Here is a 24,790-nt window from a genome sequence, read left to right on the forward strand (position 1 = left end):
AAATGTCTGAAATGTCGGAAATTTGACTCCTGAGCGTGATTTTTTATCCGAATTCTGACTCTCTGCACCTATTTTCAGTTTCAAATTACGACTTTTTATACCGAAAATATGCCAATTACTGAAAACGGCAATGGGTCATATTTTGCCCAAACCCCCCTGCAGTTTTCAAAATGTCTGAAATGTCGGAAATTTTACTCCTGAGCGTGATTTTGTATCCGAATTCTGACTCTCTGCACCTTATTTCAGTTTCAAATTACGACTTTTTATATCGAAAATATGCCAATTACTGAAAACGGTTTTATCCAAACCCCCCTGCAGTTTTCAAAATGTCTAAAATGTCGGAAATTTGACTCCTAAGCGTGATTTTGTATCCGAATTCTGACTCTCTGCACCTATTTTCAGTTTCAAATTACGACTTTTTATACCGAAAATATGCCAATTACTGAAAACGGCAATGGGTCATATTTTGCCCAAACCCCCCCTGCAGTTTTCAAAATGTCTGAAATGTCGGAAATTTTACTCCTGAGCGTGATTTTGTATCCGAATTCTGACTCTCTGCACCTTATTTCAGTTTCAAATTACGACTTTTTATATCGAAAATATGCCAATTACTGAAAACGGTTTTATCGTAACCCCCCTGCAGTTTTCAAAATGTCTGAAATGTCGGAAATTTGACTCCTAAGCGCGATTTTTTATCCGAATTCTGACTCTCTGCACCTATTTTCAGTTTCAAATTACGACGTTTAATAACGAAAATATGCCAATTACTGAAAACAGCGATGGGTCATATTTTGCCCAAACCCCCCTGCAGTTTTCAAAATGTCTGAAATGTCAGGAAATTTGACTCCTGAGCGTGATTTTTTATCCGAATTCTGACTCTCTGCACCCTTTTTCAGTTTCAAATTACGACGTTTCATACCGAAAATATGCCAATTACTGTAAACTGCGATGGGTCATATTTTGCCCAAACCCCCCTGCAGTTTTCAAAATGTCTGAAATGTCGGAAATTTGACTCCTGAGCGTGATTTTTTATCCGAATTCTGACTCTCTGCACCTATTTTCAGTTTCAAATTACGACGTTTCATACCGAAAATTTGCCAATTACTGTAAACAGCGATGGATCATATTTTGCCCAAACCCCCCTGCAGTTTTCAAAATGTCTGAAATGTCAGGAAATTTGACTCCTGAGCGTGATTTTTTATCCGAATTCTGACTCTCTGCACCTATTTTCAGTTTCAAATTACGACTTATTATACCGAAAATATGTCAATTACTGAAAACGGCAATGGGTCATATTTTGCCCAAACCCCCCTGCAGTTTTCAAAATGTCTGAAATGTCGGAAATTTTACTCCTGAGCGTGATTTTGTATCCGAATTCTGACTCTCTGCACCTTATTTCAGTTTCAAATTACGAATTTTTGTATCGAAAATATGTTAATTACTGAAAACGGCGATGGGTCATATTTTATCCAAACCCCACTGCAGTTTTCAAAATGTCTGAAATGTCGGAAATTTGACTCCTAAGCGTGATTTTTTTATCCTAATTCTGACTCTCTGCACCTATTTTCAGTTTCAAATTACGACGTTTTATAACGAAAATATGCCAATTACTGAAAACGGCGATGGGTCATATTTTGCCCAAACCCCCCTGCAGTTTTTAAAATGTCTGAAATGTCAGGAAATTTGACTCCTGAGCGTGATTTCTTATCCGAATTCTGACTCTCTGCACCTATTTTCAGTTTCAAATTACGACGTTTCATACCGAAAATATGCCAATTACTGTAAACGGCGATGGGTCATATTTTGCCCAAACCCCCCTGCAGTTTTCAAAATGTCTGAAATGTCGGAAATTTGACTCCTGAGCGTGATTTTTTATCCGAATTCTGACTCTCTGCACCTATTTTCAGTTTCAAATTACGAATTTTTATACCGAAAATATGCCAATTACTGAAAACGGCGATGGGTCATATTTTGCTCAAACCCCCCTGCAGTTTTCAAAATGTCTGAAATGTCGGAAATTTGACTGCTGAGCTGAGCGTGATTTTTGAGCCTAATTTTGACTTTCTGCACCTATTTTCAGTTTCAAATTACGACGTTTCATACCGAAAATATGCCAATTACTGTAAACGGCGATGGGTCATATTTTGCCCAAACCCCCCTGCAGTTTTCAAAATGTCTGAAATGTCGGAAATTTGACTCCTGAGCGTGATTTTTTATCCGAATTCTGACTCTGCACCTATTTTCAGTTTCAAATTACGACGTTTCATACCGAAAATATGCCAATTACTGAAAACATCGATGGGTCATATTTTGCCCAAACCCCCCTGCAGTTTTTAATATGTCTGAAATGTCGGAAATTTGACTCCTGAGCGTGATTTTTTATCCGAATTCTGACTCTCTGCACCTATTTTCAGTTTCAAATTACGACTTTTTATACCGAAAATATGCCAATTACTGAAAACGGCGATGGGTCATATTTTGCCCAAACTCCCCTGCAGTTTTCAAAATGTCTGAAATGTCGGAAATTTGACTCCTGAGCATGACTTTGTATCTGAATTCTGACTCTCTGCACCTATTTTCAGTTTCAAATTACGACTTTTTATACCGAAAATATGCCAATTACTGAAAACGGCGATGGGTCATATTTTGCCCAAACCCCCCTGCAGTTTTCAAAATGTCTGAAATGTCGGAAATTTGACTCCTGAGTGTGATTTTTTATCCGAATTCTGACTCTCTGCACCTATTTTCAGTTTCAAATTACGACTTTTTATACCGAAAATATGCCAATTACTGAAAACGGCGATGGGTCATATTTTGCCCAAACCCCCCTGCAGTTTTCAAAATGTCTGAAATGTCGGAAATTTGACTCCTGAGCGTGATTTTTTATCCGAATTCTGACTCTCTGCACCTATTTTCAGTTTCAAATTATGACTTTTTATACCGAAAATATGCCAATTACTGAAAACGGCGATGGGTCATATTTTGCCCAAACCCCCCAGCAGTTTTCAAAATGTCTGAAATGTCGGAAATTTTACTCCTGAGCGTGATTTTGTATCCGAATTCTGACTCTCTGCACCTTATTTCAGTTTCAAATTACGAATTTTTATATCGAAAATATGCTAATTACTGAAAACGGCGATGGGTCATATTTTATCCAAACCCCACTGCAGTTTTCAAAATGTCTGAAATGTCGGAAATTTGACTCCTAAGCGTGATTTTTTTATCCGAATTCTGACTCTCTGCACCTATTTTCAGTTTCAAATTACGACGTTTTATAACGAAAATATGCCAATTACTGAAAACGGCGATGGGTCATATTTTGCCCAAACCCCCCTGCAGTTTTTAAAATGTCTGAAATGTCAGGAAATTTGACTCCTGAGCGTGATTTTTATCCGAATTCTGACTCTCTGCACCTATTTTCAGTTTCAAATTACGACGTTTCATACCGAAAATATGCCAATTACTGTAAACGGCGATGGGTCATATTTTGCCCAAACCCCCCTGCAGTTTTCAAAATGTCTGAAATGTCGGAAATTTGACTCCTGAGCGTGATTTTTTATCCGAATTCTGACTCTCTGCACCTATTTTCAGTTTCAAATTACGAATTTTTATACCGAAAATATGCCAATTACTGAAAACGGCGATGGGTCATATTTTGCTCAAACCCCCCTGCAGTTTTCAAAATGTCTGAAATGTCGGAAATTTGACTGCTGAGCTGAGCGTGATTTTTGAGCCTAATTTTGACTTTCTGCACCTATTTTCAGTTTCAAATTACGACGTTTCATACCGAAAATATGCCAATTACTGTAAACGGCGATGGGTCATATTTTGCCCAAACCCCCCTGCAGTTTTCAAAATGTCTGAAATGTCGGAAATTTGACTCCTGAGCGTGATTTTTTATCCGAATTCTGACTCTCTGCACCTATTTTCAGTTTCAAATTATGACTTTTTATACCGAAAATATGCCAATTACTGAAAACGGCGATGGGTCATATTTTGCCCAAACCCCCCTGCAGTTTTCAAAATGTCTGAAATGTCGGAAATTTTACTCCTGAGCGTGATTTTGTATCCGAATTCTGACTCTCTGCACCTTATTTCAGTTTCAAATTACGAATTTTTATATCGAAAATATGCTAATTACTGAAAACGGCGATGGGTCATATTTTATCCAAACCCCACTGCAGTTTTCAAAATGTCTGAAATGTCGGAAATTTTACTCCTGAGCGTGATTTTTTATCCGAATTCTGACTCTCTGCACCTATTTTCAGTTTCAAATTACGACGTTTTATAACGAAAATATGCCAATTACTGAAAACAGCGATGGGTCATATTTTGCCCAAACCCCCCTGCAGTTTTCAAAATGTCTGAAATGTCGGAAATTTTACTCCTGAGCGTGATTTTGTATCCGAATTCTGACTCTGCACCTTATTTCAGTTTCAAATTACGACTTTTTATATCGAAAATATGCCAATTACTGAAAACGGTTTTATCCAAACCCCCCTGCAGTTTTCAAAATGTCTGAAATGTCGGAAATTTGACTCCTAAGCGTGATTTTTTATCCGAATTCTTACTCTCTGCACCTATTTTCAGTTTCAAATTACGACGTTTTATAACGAAAATATGCCAATTACTGAAAACAGCGATGGGTCATATTTTGCCCAAACCCCCCTGCAGTTTTCAAAATGTCTGAAATGTCAGGAAATTTGACTCCTGAGCGTGATTTTTTATCCGAATTCTGACTCTCTGCACCCTTTTTCAGTTTCAAATTACGACGTTTCATACCGAAAATATGCCAATTACTGTAAACGGCGATGGGTCATATTTTGCCCAAACCCCCCTGCAGTTTTCAAAATGTCTGAAATGTCGGAAATTTGACTCCTAAGCGTGATTTTTTATCCGAATTCTGACTCTCTGCACCTATTTTCAGTTTCAAATTACGAATTTTTATACCGAAAATATGCCAATTACTGAAAACGGCGATGGGTCATATTTTGCTCAAACCCCCCTGCAGTTTTCAAAATGTCTGAAATGTCGGAAATTTGACTGCTGAGCTGAGCGTGATTTTTGAGCCTTATTTTGACTTTCTGCACCTATTTTCAGTTTCAAATTACGACGTTTCATACCGAAAATATGCCAATTACTGTAAACGGCGATGGGTCATATTTTGCCCAAACCCCCCTGCAGTTTTCAAAATGTCTGAAATGTCGGAAATTTGACTCCTGAGCGTGATTTTTTATCCGAATTCTGACTCTGCACCTATTTTCAGTTTCATATTACGACGTTTCATACCGAAAATATGCCAATTACTGAAAACATCGATGGGTCATATTTTGCCCAAACCCCCCTGCAGTTTTTAAAATGTCTGAAATGTCGGAAATTTGACTCCTGAGCGTGATTTTTTATCCGAATTCTGACTCTCTGCACCTATTTTCAGTTTCAAATTACGACTTTTTATACCGAAAATATGCCAATTACTGAAAACGGCGATGGGTCATATTTTGCCCAAACCCCCCTGCAGTTTTCAAAATGTCTGAAATGTCGGAAATTTGACTCCTAAGCGTGATTTTTTATCCGAATTCTGACTCTCTGCACCTATTTTCAGTTTCAAATTACGACGTTTTATAACGAAAATATGCCAATTACTGAAAACGGCGATGGGTCATATTTTGCCCAAACCCCCCTGCAGTTTTCAAAATGTCTGAAATGTCAGGAAATTTGACTCCTGAGCGTGATTTTTTATCCGAATTCTGACTCTCTGCACCCTTTTTCAGTTTCAAATTACGACGTTTCATACCGAAAATATGCCAATTACTGTAAACGGCGATGGGTCATATTTTGCCCAAACCCCCCTGCAGTTTTCAAAATGTCTGAAATGTCGGAAATTTGACTCCTGAGTGTGATTTTTTATCCGAATTCTGACTCTGCACCTATTTTCGGTTTCAAATTACGACGTTTCATACCGAAAATATGCCAATTACTGAAAACATCGATGGGTCATATTTTGCCCAAACCCCCCTGCAGTTTTTAAAATGTCTGAAATGTCGGAAATTTGACTCCTGAGCGTGTTTTTTTATCCGAATTCTGACTCTCTGCACCTATTTTCAGTTTCAAATTACGACTTTTTATACCGAAAATATGCCAATTACTGAAAACGGCGATGGGTCATATTTTGCCCAAACCCCCCTGCAGTTTTCAAAATGTCTGAAATGTCGGAAATTTGACTCCTGAGCGTGATTTTGTATCCGAATTCTGACTCTCTGCACCTATTTTCAGTTTCAAATTACGACTTTTTATACCGAAAATATGCCAATTACTGAAAACGGCGATGGGTCATATTTTGCCCAAACCCCCCTGCAGTTTTCAAAATGTCTGAAATGTCGGAAATTTGACTCCTGAGCGTGATTTTGTATCCGAATTCTGACTCTCTGCACCTATTTTCAGTTTCAAATTACGACTTTTTATACCGAAAATATGCTAATTACTGAAAACGGCGATGGGTCATATTTTGCCCAAACCCCCCTGCAGTTTTCAAAATGTCTGAAATGTCGGAAATTTGACTCCTAAGCGTGATTTTTTATCCGAATTCTGACTCTCTGCACCTATTTTCAGTTTCAAATTACGACGTTTTATAACGAAAATATGCCAATTACTGAAAACGGCGATGGGTCATATTTTGCCCAAACCCCCCTGCAGTTTTCAAAATGTCTGAAATGTCAGGAAATTTGACTCCTGAGCGTGATTTTTTATCCGAATTCTGACTCTCTGCACCTATTTTCAGTTTCAAATTACGACGTTTCATACCGAAAATATGCCAATTACTGTAAACAGCGATGGGTCATATTTTGCCCAAACCCCCTTGCAGTTTTCTAAATGTCTGAAATGTCGGAAATTTGACTCCTGAGCGTGATTTTTTATCCGAATTCTGACTCTGCACCTATTTTCAGTTTCAAATTACGACGTTTCATACCGAAAATATGCCAATTACTGAAAACATCGATGGGTCATATTTTGCCCAAACCCCCCTGCAGTTTTTAAAATGTCTGAAATGTCGGAAATTTGACTCCTGAGCGTGATTTTTTATCCGAATTCTGACTCTCTGCACCTATTTTCAGTTTCAAATTACGAATTTTTATACCGAAAATATGCCAATTACTGAAAACGGCGATGGGTCATATTTTGCTCAAACCCCTCTGCAGTTTTCAAAATGTCTGAAATGTCGGAAATTTGACTGCTGAGCTGAGCGTGATTTTTGAGCCTAATTTTGACTTTCTGCACCTATTTTCAGTTTCAAATTACGACGTTTCATACCGAAAATATGTCAATTACTGTAAACGGCGATGGGTCATATTTTGCCCAAACCCCCCTGCAGTTTTCAAAATGTCTGAAATGTCGGAAATTTGACTCCTGAGCGTGATTTTTTATCCGAATTCTGACTCTGCACCTATTTTCAGTTTCAAATTACGACGTTTCATACCGAAAATATGCCAATTACTGAAAACATCGATGGGTCATATTTTGCCCAAACCCCCCTGCAGTTTTTAAAATGTCTGAAATGTCGGAAATTTGACTCCTGAGCGTGATTTTTTATCCGAATTCTGACTCTCTGCACCTATTTTCAGTTTCAAATTACGACTTTTTATACCGAAAATATGCCAATTACTGAAAACGGCGATGGGTCATATTTTGCCCAAACCCCCCTGTAGTTTTCAAAATGTCTGAAATGTCGGAAATTTGACTCCTGAGCGTGATTTTGTATCCGAATTCTGACTCTCTGCACCTATTTTCAGTTTCAAATTACGACTTTTTATACCGAAAATATGCCAATTACTGAAAACGGCGATGGGTCATATTTTTCCCAAACCCCCCTGCAGTTTTCAAAATGTCTGAAATGTCGGAAATTTGACTCCTGAGTGTGATTTTTTATCCGAATTCTGACTCTCTGCACCTATTTTCAGTTTCAAATTACGACTTTTTATACCGAAAATATGCCAATTACTGAAAACGGCGATGGGTCATTGTAATGATCTCAGCCTGCAGGAGAAACGAGTCTCCCTCCTTGAGAGTTATTCATCAAGCCTGACCTGATTAGAAGGTCTAGCAAATATTGAGGTGATAACCCATATGTAAAGTAGTTGCTTGGATATGTATAACAATTTGAGATTATGGGCAATGAAGAAGAAAACAGATAAATGACTGGCTAGGAGATGTGGATATTTTGCTGGATGCATGAGGCTCGCTTCTGGAGGGGCTTTGACCTCACTTGAGTGCCAGACATCGCAGGGGAAAGCCGTGCTCCGTTGAGCTCCCGTCAGAAGGGAACCCCTAGTGATATATCTCGAAGAGAAGAGAAGTGTGCAGACGTACCAGCTGTGGAATCGAGCTGGGGACGTTGTGGTCTCAAGTCCTGGTCGAAGGGGAGAGTATTAAACCAACCAGAGGCATTATTGTGGGCCGTGGAAGCGCCCTGACCAAGCTTCGTCAGAGGGAGAAGCGCCCTCGACCTGACAATCTGTGGTAAGCACGATATACGCCAGTTCATAGTGGTTGCTTGTAGTTGGTCGTGTGCCCAGCGACAGTAGCAATGTTTATTGATAAGTTAGACATGTTTTGGTGAGGCAGAAAGCCTGAAATAAGAGAGTGGAGAGGGAGGAACACGGAGCGACGTCCGTCCCCTCTGAGCGCTGGCAGGCAACTGAGGGAGCCCGGCTCCTGACAGCGAAGGACCCTCCCTGAATGAGGAGGCCCGCCGGGCGAGGTGGAGTATGGACCCGCCCAAAACGGGGGAGTCCACTCTCACTGTATGTTGAGGACAGGTAGAGGTTTGAGGCAAACATATTGTGTGATTATTTTTGTTTATGTGTTAAAGGGGAAACGTTTTTATTGGAGTGTCGATGGGTTGCAGGTTTGTCTTTGGGGAAGAAGTCGCTGAGAACTTCGAAGCCAGCACAGATGAAGTAATTGATGAGACTCCAAGGTAGTGGAGGAGAGGACCTCGAGCTGTGAGGAGAAGCAGCAGTGAAGAGGAGTGTCACATGCTTCTGTAGAGGTGGTGAAGCACCATAGTTGCTCGAGGGAACTTCATGGTGTAGCAGCCAGGAGAGCTGTGGAGGACCCTAGCAGAAGGGTGAGGCACCGTAGTTGCTCAAGGAAACTTCATGATAGCAGCCTGGAGGAGCTGCAGAGGATCCTGGTAGTGAAGCCCGGAAGAACCTAAAGATATCAGGGTAGTGAACTTCCAGAGGTGGAAGGGAAGTTTTGGTGGATTACTTGTAGGGAGTTGATAGTGTTTGGTTGTCGTTTGCGTGCAAGACGCAGTGAGAGGGGAGTGATTGTTTGCAGTGTTATGTCAAGGAGTGTTTTATACTGAAGTTTAGAGTTGCAGGCGTAGGCTGGATTACCTACAGATGTATGTGTTCTAGGACTGATAGATTGATCGATTGATCATTGTTGTGTATCAAAGAACATTTATACTGATATATGTTATTGCATTCAAATGCTGATTTTCTTTGTACACATTTATAGATACATATATATATTATCTTGCTGATGGTGCAACAGTGTATGTAGACTTGATCTACTTGAGGAGGTTGATAGTATCAGGTGGTGAACCAGGAGATAGGATACCACTTGATAAGCTGATAATAGAGTTCTGATGGTGTTGGAGTGCAACCTGATTGTAATAGTATAGAGTATAGGATTCATTATTATTATGTGTGTGTATGTATTGTGTATGTGCTTTGTCCAGTAAATGTATTCCAATTTGCTGGTGTTTGGCCCTTGTCCTAGTGAGGCTTCCCAGGAAATAGTAAAGGAAGAGAGAGAGAGAGAAAGAACCAAGAACCATCGCTGTGGACAGGGTAGGATGGAAGATTAGTAAGTTAAGGGGGATTAAGGAGATCATATCACATAAGGAGAGAGTGGGGAGTCACAGCGGCTCGAGTGGGTGTGTGCACGTGACAACGAGGCTAAGTGTTGGAGCCGCATCCCCTAAACGTGTGACGTTGAGCCCCTCTCCACGAGCCAGAAGCGCCTAGTGTGATCTCCTAGAGAGGTATAAGCACTCTACCGAGTTGTGGGTTGGGTTGTCCGTAGAGAAGGATCAACGACGACAACACCAACCAACCCACGACCATAATAGTTATATTTTGCCCAAACCCCCCCTGCAGTTTTCTAAATGTCTGAAATATCGGAAATTTGACTCCTGAGCGTGATTTTTGAGCCGAATTCTGACTCTCTGCACCTATTTTCAGTTTCAAATTACGACGTTTCATACCGAAAATATGCCAATTACTGTAAACGGCGATGGGTCATATTTTGCCCAAACCCCCCTGCAGTTTTCAAAATGTCTGAAATGTCGGCAATTTGACTCCTGAGCGTGATTTTTTATCCGAATTCTGACTCTCTGCACCTATTTTCATTTTCAAATTACGACTTTTTATACCGAAAATATGCCAATTACTGAAAACGGCGATGGGTCATATTTTGCCCAAACCCCCCTGCAGTTTTCAAAATGTCTGAAATGTCGGAAATTTGACTCCTGAGCGTGATTTTTTATCCGAATTCTGACTCTCTGCACCTATTTTCAGTTTCAAATTACGACTTTTTATACCGAAAATATGCCAATTACTGAAAACGGCGATGGGTCATATTTTGCTCAAACCCCCCTGCAGTTTTCAAAATGTCTGAAATGTCGGAAATTTGACTCCTGAGCGTGATTATTGAGCCTAATTCTGACTTTCTGCACCTATTTTCAGTTTCATATTACGACGTTTCATACCGAAAATATGTCAATTACTGTAAACGGCGATGTGTCATATTTTGCCCAAACCCCCCTGCAGTTTTCAAAATGTCAGAAAGGTCGAAAATTTGACTCCTGAGCGTGATTTTTTATCCGAATTCTGACTCTCTGCACCTACTTTCAGTTTTAAATTACGACTTTTTATACCGAAAATATGCCAATTACTGAAAACGGCGATGGGTCATATTTTGCCCAAACCCCCCTGCAGTTTTCAAAATGTCTGAAATGTTGGAAATTTGACTCCTGAGCGTGATTTTTGAGCCGAATTCTGACTCTCTGCACCTATTTTCAGTTTCAAATTACGACTTTTTATACCGAAAATATGCCAATTACTGAAAACGGCGATGGGTCATATTTTGCCCAAACAACCCTGCAATTTTCAAAATGTCTGAAATGTCGGAAATTTGATTCCTGAGCGTGATTTTTGAGCCGAATTCTGACTCTCTGCACCTATTTTCAGTTTCAAATTACGACGTTTCATACCGAAAATATGCCAATTACTCTAAACTGCGATGGGTCAAATTCTGCCCAAACGCTCCTGCAGTTTTCAAAATGTCTGAAATGTCGGAAATTTGACTCCTGAGCGTGATTTCTTATCCGAATTCTGACTCTCTGCACCTATTTTCAGTTTCAAATTACGACGTTTCATACCGAAAATATGTCAATTACTGTAAACGGCGATGGGTAATATTTTGCCCAAACCCCCCTGCAGTTTTCAAAATGTCTGAAATGTCGGAAATTTGACTCCTGAGCGTGATTTTTTATTCGAATTCTGACTCTCTGCACCTATTTTCAGTTTCAAATTACGAATTTTTATACCGAAAATATGCCAATTACTGAAAACGGCGATGGGTCATATTTTGCTCAAACCCCCCCTGCAGTTTTCAAAATGTCTGAAATGTCGGAAATTTGACTGCTGAGCTGAGCGTGATTTTTGAGCCTAATTCTGACTTTCTGCACCTATTTTCAGTTTCAAATTACGACGTTTCATACCGAAAATATGCCAATTACTGTAATCGGCGTTGGGTCATATTTTGCCCAAACCCCCCTGCAGTTTTCAAAATGTCTGAAATGTCGGAAATTTGACTCCTGAGCGTGATTTTTTATCGGAATTCTGACTCTGCACCTATTTTCAGTTTCAAATTACGACGTTTCATACCGAAATTATGCCAATTACTGAAAACAGCGATGGGTCATATTTTGCCCAAACCCCCCTGCAGTTTTTAAAATGTCTGAAATGTCGGAAATTTGACTCCTGAGCGTGATTTTTTATCCGAATTCTGACTCTCTGCACCTATTTTCAGTTTCAAATTACGACTTTTTATACCGAAAATATGCCAATTACTGAAAACAGCGATGGGCCAGCTGAATCCTGCAACATATGACACCAGACAGTACACCAGCCAGCTAGGCTTTGTTATATGTCATCACAGAGTACTGTAGTCAGCTCAGCTGGGTTCTCTCTCATGTCATCAGAGAGTATGCCAATCAGCTGGATGCTGTAACATATTATCAGAGGGTACTCAAGGTAGCTGAGTCCTGTAGCAAGTCATCATATAGTATACCCACCAGGGTGCGCTCTATAAATGTTATCAGAGAGTACACCAGCTGGCTGGGTGCTTTAAGGTGCTGTGAGAGAATACAACAGGCATATGGATCCAGTATTTAACCATCAGATAGTACAACAGTCAAAGGGATCCATTATTATGTCATCAGAGATTGCACGAGCCAAATTTTTTTGTTTAATTATATATAGAAGAGTTCTTACATTCTTGTACAGCCACTAGGGAGCATGCATAGCATTTCGGGTAAGTAATTAATCCTAATTTTCATACACACACATCCCCGGAAAGCAGCCCGTAGCAACTGTTAAACTCTCAGGTACCTATTTACTGCTAGGTGAACCCGAACATCGGGGTGAAAGAAACTCTGCCCACTTGTTTCCACCATCGCCGGGAATCGAACCCCGACCCTTCAGACTACGAACCCCAAGCGCTGTCCACTCAGCCATCAGGCCCCCGAGAAAAGTAAATGAGTAAGATAAAAATGTAGTAAAGTACATTTACATTTAAAGTATATTTACCCCGAGTAAAAATTAATGAAGTAACTTGAAATCTGTATTAACCAGACAATATTACATGTTTAAAAATGTAACTTCAATATAATACATTTTATTTTACGAGAATTATGAAACTGGCTTGAAATTTCAGCTCACAATTACACAAAAAAATATATATACATATTGTGAACATCTTTTGATAATCCTTCTTTCTCATGTCTATTGCTTTATTGGAGCAGACTCAGTAACCAACTTTATCTATGGCATTCGATAATTTCTTATAAAGTTTATACTTTTACCAGATATATAATTCATAATTCTCATGGCAAGTTTACCTGACGTTGCACTTATGTAGAAAAGCAAGCGATCCTCCGGCTTTAGTCATGGGATCTCTGTATAGTGAATATCGCCTCAATACACGATCTTTGTTTTACAGCTGCAGTAGGAAGAGCGTGCTCCGAAGATCTTTAATTCACATATATTTTACCCTGACAATGAATTAAACAAATTCATATATAAGTTCGTAAATGTCATTGGAGTTTATAGAAAGACGTTTTTTATTTACAAATTTTATTTGTCAAATATTCACGGAAAGTGAGTGAGAGCGTGAGTGTGTGAAGGCGTCGTGGTAGTGGTTCTTCTACTAAACAGACACTACCCACGACCCTCCCCACTCTTTACTCTCACCTTGCAGGCATATATATACAAGTTTATACACCAGCAAATCATTTAATTTGCAAATGCAAGATCAGATGAACATGGTCATTTGAACAGAAGTAACTTATATTACAATGAACAAATGCAAGAACATATTAACGTGCAGTCTATTAAATTAATACTCATAATAAATCTGAAACGCAACAAGATTATCAAAGTACCCAATTTGTACGTTAACACTTCCTTAAAGATATTAACCAGTGTGAGACAGGAACTGGTCAGGGTTTATCTCTCAAAGTAACACTCAAGGATGATAGAACATTATCATTTCCCAAAATATATAAAGTAGCTTGAGCCGTGAACGACTGTGTCAGAATAGGGACGATACAGAGCTTCCATTTCGGTATAAAGTTTGGGTCGGAAGCTATTTTATCTTTTTTACGTGGGTTAAAAATTCTCTGAGTTAATGGAATCATAATTCATCATGTTGAATTAATAATGATAATTTATTTGGGGATTCAATTTTTTTTAAGATTTTCGGCTCTTTTTGTAATTAAACGTAAACTATTCCGGTTTTAGATTGGTTATCAGACACTATAGTTATGGCCTTGTTGACAGTAATGGAGATGGAGGCAATGGTGATGGTCGTGATGATAAAGATGAATACAATGGTGATGAAGATGGTGGTAATGATAATATTGATGATCACAAGTGATGGTACGAATGATGGCAATGAGATCATTGAATTAGTAGTATCAATGATATATCAACGATGATGGTGGTGGTGATGTTGGTAATGATGACAATTCTATGTGTTTTGAAACATGAATTCATAACAATAGGTACGATGGTGCAAGATACGATTAGGGTGTTGAATTCAAGTACTGATGATATCAAGAATGAGGAAAAAATAAAACATCTGTATAGCAATTGGTGATATAAGTACTTCAAAAAATTTAACAATAATAGTGATATCAGGAAAACCAAAGGCACCCGAACATAAATAGTGAAGATATCAGGTGTGGTGGAATCATTTGTAATAAACGTTTTCAGAAAGGGTTCTCATGCGAGCAGGTGTAAAGAATCAAAGAAAGGGGAAACTTTTAAAGGCGTATAACAATGCTGGCGAGGCAAAATACGTGCGCGGTGTGCTTGTTATATAATCCCTTGTCCAATATTCTGGTGGAGAAAATAAATCACCATAACGTGACTGAACAGAAATAATCAAATTCTCACCTGTGCCGTGAGAAGTTAGTGACGTCGTCTCGGTTCGTCATGGAACACAACCAAGTGCAATATTCTAATATTTTAACATTTTATTTAAATACGTCCCATTGTCATAATTTAACAGCTGTATATTTGCCCAGACTCACTCTAAAAGTTGAAGCTAATGAAATATATGAATAAATCATTTGTGATACAATTTAAAAAATATATATAAAAAGTGGTTTGAATGATGACGTTTATGGTGAGGAGTTGAACACATCTCCGAAGATCACGTAAACGAACTTGTGTTGGCTGCTTTAAGAAGGTGAGAGTGATAATGACAGTCTTCGTGGAGGACTCTTCTGGTGGCTGTCACGCCGTTCAAGTCGTCCTGTTCGTCGTGCGCGCGCGCGCGCGTGTGTGTGTGTGTGTGTGTGTGTGTGTGTGTGTGTGTGTACTCACCAAGTTGTGCTTGCAGGGGTAGAGTTTTGGGTCTTTGGTCCCGTCTCTCAACTGTTAATTAATCGGTGTACATATTCCTGAGCTTATTATAGGCTCTATCACATTGTCGGACATTTCCGACACCCAAAGTATTAATCCCTAGCAAAGTGAGATAAATGCCTTGTGTTTGGAAATTAAATTTACTAACAATATTAATTTTTAGTGAGGAAATGCCAAAAGTTTCCTAGTATCAATGATGGGCTATTGCGTCAGCCACATCTCACGCAGTGACGATTTCTTTATTTAACTCTTATTAAAACCAGTCTGCAATTTGCTTTCATTTGCATTTGTTATTTAGATTGGAAATTTATTAACCTTAACATGAATTAAAGTGCACTTCCGTCCCAAGGTAAATATCTACATCCATGACATGTTGATTCACAGCCAGAACAATAATCACGTTACGTAATTATTATTTGTGGCACTGGCCTGTAGTTCAGTGCCTCCTGTCTACCACCCTTCTTGAATATTGGGACTATATTAGCCGTCATCCAAGTTTTTGGCAGTTCATCTGTTACTAGTGATTTGTTATACACCATGGCGAGTGGCTGACACAGAGCTTCTGCTCCTTCCATCAGTATCCAAGGTGAGATTCCAACCCGGCCTATAGCCTTTGTCACTTCCAACTCTAGCAGATGCTTCATCACCTCCCCACTGGGAATCACAAACTAATCTAGTGGTGTTTGGTTAGATCTTTCCACTCCTATCTCTGGGCCTTCCCCTTGCTCTACTGTGAAGCCTTCCTGAAATTGTTTACTGAGCTCCTCGCACACCTCCTTCTCGTTTGTAGTGAATTTGTTAGCCTCTATCCTCGGTTTTATTACCTGTTTCTTAACTGATATTTTTCTCCTGATGTGGCTTTGCAGTAATATGTTCTCCATGTTTCCTTGCCTCTGTGTGGTACCTTGTTTTCCCAGTCTATCTTTCCATAATTGAAGTCCCCCACGATGAGCAGATGGGATCTATTTCTCCAGACAGCAGTGGCTGCTCTCTCAATTATAGTGTTGACGCCATGTTGTTTCCATCATACTCTTGGCTGGGTCTTCTGTCATTTGAAGGGGGTTATATATCACTGCTACTATTTCTCTCGATCCTCTCATTGTCATAGCGCCTGTAATGTAGTCTCTGAACCCCTCACAGCCTGAATAACCATCTCCTCGATACTCTATTCCCTTTTTATCAGTAGGGCCATTCCACCTCCTCCCCTTCCTTCACTCTCTCTCTCCTTATTACAGTGTAGTCCTGGGGAAACACCACATTCATTATGATACCTGAAAGTTTTGTTTTCATGAGTCCAATTACATTTGGGATCCCTTCTTGTACTCTTTTCCTAAGTTCACATTCCTTGCTTGTAATCCCATCTATGTTCGAGTACATTACCTTGAAACTGACTCTCCTCATTCCATCCTCAGTTTCTGTTGGTTCCACTGGGGTAGGGGGATGAGAGGTGTTTAGGATGGGAGGGCCTAGGAAGGAAAACCTGGGGAGAGGGTCTGGGGTGAGAAGGGGCTGGGAGGATCCAGTATGGGGAAACTAGGCGGGTCTGAGGTGGTGTAGCCGAGAGGATCTGGGGTTGGGGGTCAATTAGGGCTTGGGATGGGGGAGCAGGAGGGGCATGTGGAAGGTGGGAGGGGGGGGATGGAGGTCATTGGTTGGAGAATGCAGGGGAGCCTTTGATATTGGGGGCCAGAAGGGCAGGGGTTGGGGGAGAGAAGGGGAGCATGGGGGGGGGCACTCAGGGAGGGGGGGATGTTAGGAAGGAGAGCTTGGGGGAGAGGGTACTAGGGAGGACATGGGCTGAAGAAACAGGGAAGGACATGGGGTGTTGGAACATGTGGGGGGGGGGGTCCTGGAGTGGGAGAAGGAGGGCATGGAAGGAGACACGGGGGTACTGGGATTGGGGAGCAAAGAGGGCATGGTCTCAGGAGGGTCTCTACTGGTTGAGGGGGGGGGGAATGATCATGGGATGGGATAGTGGAAGGGTTCTGTTTTTGAGACATATACAAGAGTTGTTACATTCTTGTACAGCCACTAGTACACGTAGCGTTTCGGGCAGGTCCCTGGAATACGATCCCTGCTGCAAAGAATCGTTGTTACAACCAAGTACATATTTTACTGTTGCGTTAAACAGAGGCTACAGTTAAGGATTTGCGCTCAGTAAATCCTCCCCGGGCCAGGATACGAACCCATGACAAAGCCCTCGCGGAACGCCAGGCAAGTGTCTTACCACTACACCACGGAGACTGTTATATTTCTCCCTGGGGATGCTGGCCTGTTGGAGGGAATTCCCACTCCCCTCTGAGGTTGCTGGAGATACTGCGACAAGTCCTGTGTCTCCTTCATTCCCTCCCTCCCCTTACGTCTCCTTGCTTCTGCATCCTTCCTTCTCTCTTCCCTTGCCATGTCCCTCTGCAGAAAAATGTCATTGACTCCCCCTAGTCTCATAAGCTTGTTCTTCCTTGACAGGATTTCCTCTTTCGTTGTCTCGCTTGTAAGCACTAATTTTATTAGTCGCTTCCTTTCCTTCTTGTAGGCGCCCAGCCTGCAATACCTTCTCTGTGTTGCCATTAACCCCTGCCATGTCCAGGCTCTCCAAGATCATTGTCGCCATTGCTCTGTCCTTCCCATTCCTTCTTCTTCTTGAGAATAGGTGCAGTTTGCATGAAGGGTTTACCCTCCCGATGACTGTACCAAGACAGACGTAGGGAGACGCGTTGACGTTGAGGAGGAGAAGAAATTCAAAAGTGTTAGATGTGTCGGGTCGTAGAGAGAGGAGTGGCAACGAAAACAATGGCGGATGTTATAGGGAGACTCGCCGCACCGTAGGGCGAGGTGTCGAGTTCACGGCGGCAGCTGATCCACGCACGGCGTAGTGTTGTGCGTAAGATGTCAACTAATATTTCTCCGGAAACTTGTATATCGGAAAGTGCAAGCAGTATGCATTCCAAATCACCCACGTGTCAAGGGACACCCGGCCACCAGGCGGTGCCTTCGGCTAAGACATCTTATCCGGCACCCTATAAACAATCTCCTTCGCCCGTGACACCCAGACAGTGGACGAGCACCACGGGATCGGAAGCATCCAGGCATCCCAATAAGGGCCCAACACCGGACCCTCACAGGGTACGACCCCAGGAGTCGGGACTAGGCTTACCCCAGACCGGGGCAACGAAGGAGGGGGAACCGCAGGGGAAGCAAGCGCAGCATCGACCCCACCACAGGGCACAGGAGCCGAGGCCCCCCGGCGCACATCTTTCTGCAACACCACGACGAGGTCCCGATCATCAGGGGCAACCCCCCCCCCCCCTCCCCCACTGCGATCTTGGGATCCAACAGCAGGAGATGCGGGAGGGGGGGGGCACAGGTAGCAACTTCAGAGCCCCTCACAGCACCAACATCCACGACGGGGGACGCCAGAGCACCATACTCCCCCACCAACTCCCAAGGCACACCACGAAGGGGAGACACATTTCGAGCCCACTGCAAGCGCTTCGAGACAGGCTGCACCAAACCACTCCCAGCAAGCCCCTCCTTTCCTTTCCACTCCTCCCTGTTGGATCCTTCCCTTTCTTGTTGTTATGGTACCCTCTCCTATTTCTCCCATATGCCAGCTTTAAGAGTCATATCAGCTTACCCTGAAGGTTCCTTGAGATGCAGGGATTCTTTTGATGTACGAGACTACCGAAATGGTTACTTATTTGAGGAGAAATTTGCATTTATATGTTTGTAGGTAAGAGGGGGTTGCACCCTAGGTACAACAAAATGGTGCCCCCTGCCTGCAAATCCGTCATTTTGTGTGCGACGCCAGCTGGCTGGTGATTGGCTGGCTGAGGTCACATGACGTGATTGACCAACCACAGCCCGCCGCTGGGTCTGTGACGTTACCGGGAGGCCTGGCTCATCGCCTGCAGAGCGCCAGGCGCTCAGAGATTCGCGGCGCTTCATAGAGATTGGACGTTCGCTGGTTGAGCTCTCGAATTCCGAGATCCAGGAGCCTCATTCAGTGGAGTTACACAGCCTGACAAGTTAATAGTGACTACCAAAGACTGCAGTACTTCAGGGAAGCGCGAGGAGCCGAGATTCAGCAGTGTAAGAGCGCCGAAAGCTGTGAGCTGACAATCTTGGAAGGGTCAAGGGAATGGCTGCGGCAGGAGCGAGGAGTGGCTCGGCGTCAGTGTAACTCCAAGGAGTTCAGAGCTGTTGTGATTGGATTATGCCCACTGGGAACTCAGAAGGGAGAAGACGCATCCTGATCCATGAGTGAGTGGTCTCGGTGAATGAGTGCTTGAGGGAAATGAAGTGTGCGGTGATGACTGAACAAGCCAGCGCCCAGGAACTTCACAATTGGAGTGAGTACGGAGATGACGCAGGTCTTCACGACGCCTATGGACTGGTGACTAATCTGGAATGCCAAAAAACGACGTGAAGGACCAAGGAAACCCTGGCAATATATATATATATATATATATATATATATATATATATATATATATATATATATATATATATATATATATATATATATATATATATATATATATATATATATATATATATATATATATATATATATATATATATATATTAGGGTATTGCCTCCTTGCCTTATCACTGCCCCTCTGGTGGCACTAGCCGGGGTGTTGCCACCAGAGGAGCAGTGATAACTCCATATTATTTTTCTTATCTAACGTTATAAGAAATCGCTATGATAGTTGAACACTGTGTTGCTGTACACTTCATAGGACAAAAAACTGCTTTTGGGGTTCTTTGACACTTAAATATCCTGGGGACAGTGTATGCTAATTCGCGAACCACCCTACACACGTGTCTCCCCGTCAATGAACTGAACAGAACTGTGTGTACTCACCTAATTGTCCTTGCGGGGGTTGAGCTCTGGCTCTTTGGTCCCGCCTCTCAACCGTCAATCAACAGGTGTACAGGTTCCTGAAGGCTGTTCTGATGTTAGCCAGCCTCGCATAAGCTGCAGACGTAATTCTCTTTATGTGTGTATGTGTACTCACCTATTTGTGCTTGCAGGGGTTGAGCTTTGGCTCTTTGGTTCCGCCTCTCAACTGTCAATCAACTGATGTACGGATTCCTGAGCCTACTGGGCTCTATCATATCTACATTTAAAACTGTGTATGGAGTCAGCCTCCACCACATCACTGCCTAATGCATTCCATCCGTTAACTACTCTGACACTGAAAAAGTTCCTTCTAACGTCTCTGCGGCTCATGTGGGTACTCAGTTTCCACCTGTGTCCCCTTGTTCGCGTCCCGCCAGTGTTGAATAGTTTATCCTTGTTTACCCGGTCGATTCCCCAGAGGATTTTGTAGGTTGTGATCATGTCCCCCCTTACTCTTCTGTCTTCCAGTGTCGTAAGGTGCATTTCCCACAGCCTTTCCTCATAACTCATGCCTCTTAGCTCTGGGACTAGTCTAGTAGCATACCTTTGGAATTTTTCCAGCTTCGTCCAGCTGTGTCCAGCTTTTCAGCTTGTGTACTCACCTATTTGTACTCACCTATTTGTGCTTGCGGGGGTTGAGCTTTGGCTCTTTGGTCCCGCCTCTCAACTGTCAATCAACTGGTGTACAGATTCCTGAGCCTACTGGGCTCTATCATATCTACATTTAAAACTGTGTATGGAGTCAGCCTCCACCACATCACTGCCTAATGCATTCCATCCGCGTGTGTGTGTGTGTGTGTGTGTGTGTGTGTGTGTGTGTGTGTGTGTGTGTGTGTGTGTGTGTGTGTGTGTGTGTGTGTGTGTGTGTGTGTGTGTGGGTGGGTGGGTGGATGGATGCATGTGTACTCACCTAGTTGTACTCACCTAGTTGTGCTTGCGGGGGTTGAGCTCTGGCTCTTTGGTCCCGCCTCTCAACCGTCAATCAACAGGTATACAGGTTCCTGAGCCTATTGGGCTCTATCATATCTACACTTGAAACTGCGTATGGAGTCAGCCTCCACCACATCACTTCCTAATGCATTCCATTTGTCAACCACTCTGACAGTAAAAAAGTTCTTTCTAATATTTCTGTGGCTCATTTGCGCACTCAGTTTCCACCTGTGTCCCCTTGTGCGTGTTCCCCTTGTGTTAAATAGACTGTCTTTATCTACCCTATCAATTCCCTTGAGAATCTTGAATGTGGTGATCATGTACCCCCTAACTCTTCTGTCTTCCAGCTGAAGTGAGGTTTAATTCCCGTAGTCTCTCCTTGTAGCTCATACCTCTCAGCTCGGGTGGCAAACTGTCTGGTGGCAAACCTTTGAACCTTTTCCAGTTTAGTCTTATCCTTGACTAGATATGGACTCCATACTGGGGCTGCATACTCCAGGATTGACCTGACATATGTGGTATACAAAGTTCTGAATGATTCTTTACACAAGTTTCTGAATGCCGTTATTATGTTGGCCAGCCTGGCATATGCTGCTGATGGTATCCTCTTGATATGGGCTGCAGGAGACAGGTCTGGCGTGATATCAACTCCCAAGTCTTTTTCTTTCTCTGACTCCTGAAGAATTTCCTCTCCCAGATGATACCTTGTATTTGGCCTCCTGCTCCCTACACCTATCTTCATTACATTACATTTGGTTGGGTTAAACTCTATCAACCATTTGTTCGACCATTCCTTCAGTTTGTCTAGGTCTTCTTGAAGCCTCAAACAGTCCTCTTCTGTCTAAATCCTTCTCATAATTTTGGCATCGTCCGCAAACATTGAGAGAAATGAATCTATACCCTCCGGGAGATCATTTACATATATCCGAAACAAGATAGGACCGAGTACAGAGCCCTGTGGGACTCCACTGGTGACTTCACGTCAATCGGAGAGCTACCCCTCACCGTAGCTCTCTGCTTCCTATTACTTAGGTACCTAAGTATACTTAGGTACCTATTGTGTGTGTGTGTGTGTGTGTGTGTGTGTGTGTGTGTGTGTGTGTGTGTGTGTGTGTGTGTGTGTACTCACCTAATTGTGCTCATCTAATTGTGCTTGCGGGAGTTGAGCTTTGGCTCTTTGGTCCCGCCTCTTAACTGTCAATCAACTGGTGTACAGATTCCTGAGCCTACTGGGCTCTATCATATCTACATTTGAAACTGTGTATGGAGTCAGCCTCCACCACATCACTTCCTAGTGCATTCCATTTATTAACTACTCTGACACTGAAAAAAATCTTTCTAACGTCTCTGTGGCTCATCTGGGTACTAAGTTTCCACCTGTGTCCCCTTGTTCGTGTCCCACCCGTGCTGAAGAGTTTGTCTTTGTCCACCCTGTCAATTCCCCTGAGAATTTTGTAGGTGGTTATCATGTCTCCCCTTACTCTTCTGTTTTCCAGGGATGTGAGGTTCAGCTCCTTTAGCCTTTCCTCGTAGCTCAATCCTCTCAGTTCCGGGACGAGCCTGGTGGCATACCGCTGAATCTTCTCTAACTTTGTCTTGTGTTTAACTAGGTATGGACTCCACGCTGGAGCCGCATACTCCAGGATTGGTCTTACATAAGTAGTAGACAGGGTTCTGAAAGATTCCTGACACAAGTTTCTGAAGGCAGTTCTTATGTTGGCCAGTCTAGCATATGCCGCTGATGATATTCTTTTGATGTGGGCCTCTGGGGACAGGTTCGGTGTGATATCAACCCCCAGATCCTTCTCTGTATTTGACTCTTGCAGGATTTCCCCTCCCAGATGATACCTTGTGTTCAGCCTCCTGCTCCCTTCGCCTAATTTCATCACCTTACACTTTCCTGAGTTAAACTTTAGCAGTCATTTTCTAGACCATTCCTCCAGTTTATCCAGGTCATCCTGTAGTCTGTGTGTGTGTGTGTGTGTGTGTGTGTGTGTGTGTGTGTGTGTGTGTGTGTGTGTGTGTGTGTGTGTGTGTGTGTGTGTGTGTGTGTGTGTGTGTGTGTGTGTGTGTGTGTGTGTGTGATAATATATATATATAGTGAATAACATATTACATCAGTGTGTGAGGAACCGCTACTAACACATTAATGACAGGAATGAGAGCCGGTGGAGAGGCTACCGCCGCCTACAGGCTGTCGGAACACAACAGTATAGGTGAAAACTGTACAGTTTCTCAGGGCACCCCGTGATGAACATTATAACCCACGAACGTCCTAGATCATATTCTATCATAATAAAGCATAGAAAATACCTCGCGGCTCATTAAAAAATAGTCCTTGTCATTCACACACAATATATACAATTTCTCTATAAACCAGGAAATTTATTGTTGTTAGAAATATTGTGTAATGAAGCAAACCTAGTGATACTGATGAACCCTTGAAGCACTGGCCAGCACCTCCTGCCAAACCTTGGCTGACTTACCACACCAGATAACATGGCTGGTCCAAACAGCTCTCTTCTACACTAAGTCAAATTGGAGTTTTTTATAATAAAATATTATCCTCAAAGTCTTTATATTGTGCGTTCGGCAAGACAGGTGTCAGGCGCCTCCGTCCTGAGACCTCACACGTGTGGACGGTGAGCCACGTGCCAGATGTGAGGTGCCAGAGACCTCCCCAGGTGTGGTTGGCGACAGGTGAGAAGTACCTCTGTCCAGACTCCTCACACGTGTGGGTGGAGTGACAGTTGTAATGTGCTCTCAGCCACAGTGTCTTGGTCTGTTGCTTATACTGCTTTTTGTCATCACCACCTCCCTGTGACCACCACCTGCCCGTGGCCACCACCTGCCCGTGGCCACCACCTGCCCGTGACTACCACCACCTTCCTCTGACCACCACCACCTTCCTGTGAATACCACCACCTGCCTGTGACCACCACCACCACCTCCCACCACCTGCCCGTGACTACCACCACCTGCCCGTGACTACCACCACCTTCCTGTGACCACCACCTGCCCGTGACTACCACCACCTGCCCGTGACTACCACCACCTCCCTGTGACCACCACCTGCCCGTGACTACCACCACTTTCCTGTGACCACCACCTGCCCGTGACTACCACCACCTTCCTGTGACCACCACCTGCCCGTGACTACCACCACCTCCCTGTGACCACCACCTGCACGTGACTACCACCACTTTCCTGTGACCACCACCTGCCCGTGACTACCACCACCTTCCTGTGACCACCACCTGTCCGTGGCCACCACCTGCCCGTGACTACCACCACCTGCCCGTGACTACCACCACCTTCCTGTGACCACCACCTGCCCGTGACTACCACCACCTGCCCGTGACTACAACCACCTGCCCGTGACTACCACCACCTTCCTGTGACCACCACCTGCCCGTGACTACCACCACCTGCCCGTGACTACCACCACCTTCCTGTGACCACCACCTGCCCGTGGCCACCACCTGCCCGTGACTACCACCACCTGCCCGTGACTACCACCACCTTCCTGTGACCACCACCTGCCCGTGACTACCACCGCCTGCCCGTGACTACAACCACCTGCCCGTGACTACCACCACCTTCCTGTGACCACCACCTGCCCGTGACTACCACCACCTGCCCGTGACTACCACCACCTTCCTGTGACCACCACCTGCCCGTGGCCACCACCTGCCCGTGACTACCACCACCTGCCCGTGACTACCACCACCTT

General features: G+C 43.1%; 1 protein-coding gene across 1 annotated transcript in view; it reads left to right on the plus strand.

The window, feature by feature from the left end:
- LOC138364970 (uncharacterized) overlaps positions 1 to 24,790 on the plus strand; it is a 59,603-nt gene that overhangs the window by 18,146 nt on the left and 16,667 nt on the right. The window contains exon 2 of the mRNA XM_069325057.1: positions 14,094 to 14,225. Within this exon, the coding sequence (XP_069181158.1) occupies positions 14,094 to 14,225 (132 nt within the window). The remainder of the gene's footprint in view (positions 1 to 14,093; positions 14,226 to 24,790) is intronic.

This window comes from Procambarus clarkii, chromosome 15 (genome assembly GCF_040958095.1).
Source record: "Procambarus clarkii isolate CNS0578487 chromosome 15, FALCON_Pclarkii_2.0, whole genome shotgun sequence".
Classification (NCBI taxonomy): domain Eukaryota; kingdom Metazoa; phylum Arthropoda; class Malacostraca; order Decapoda; family Cambaridae; genus Procambarus; species Procambarus clarkii.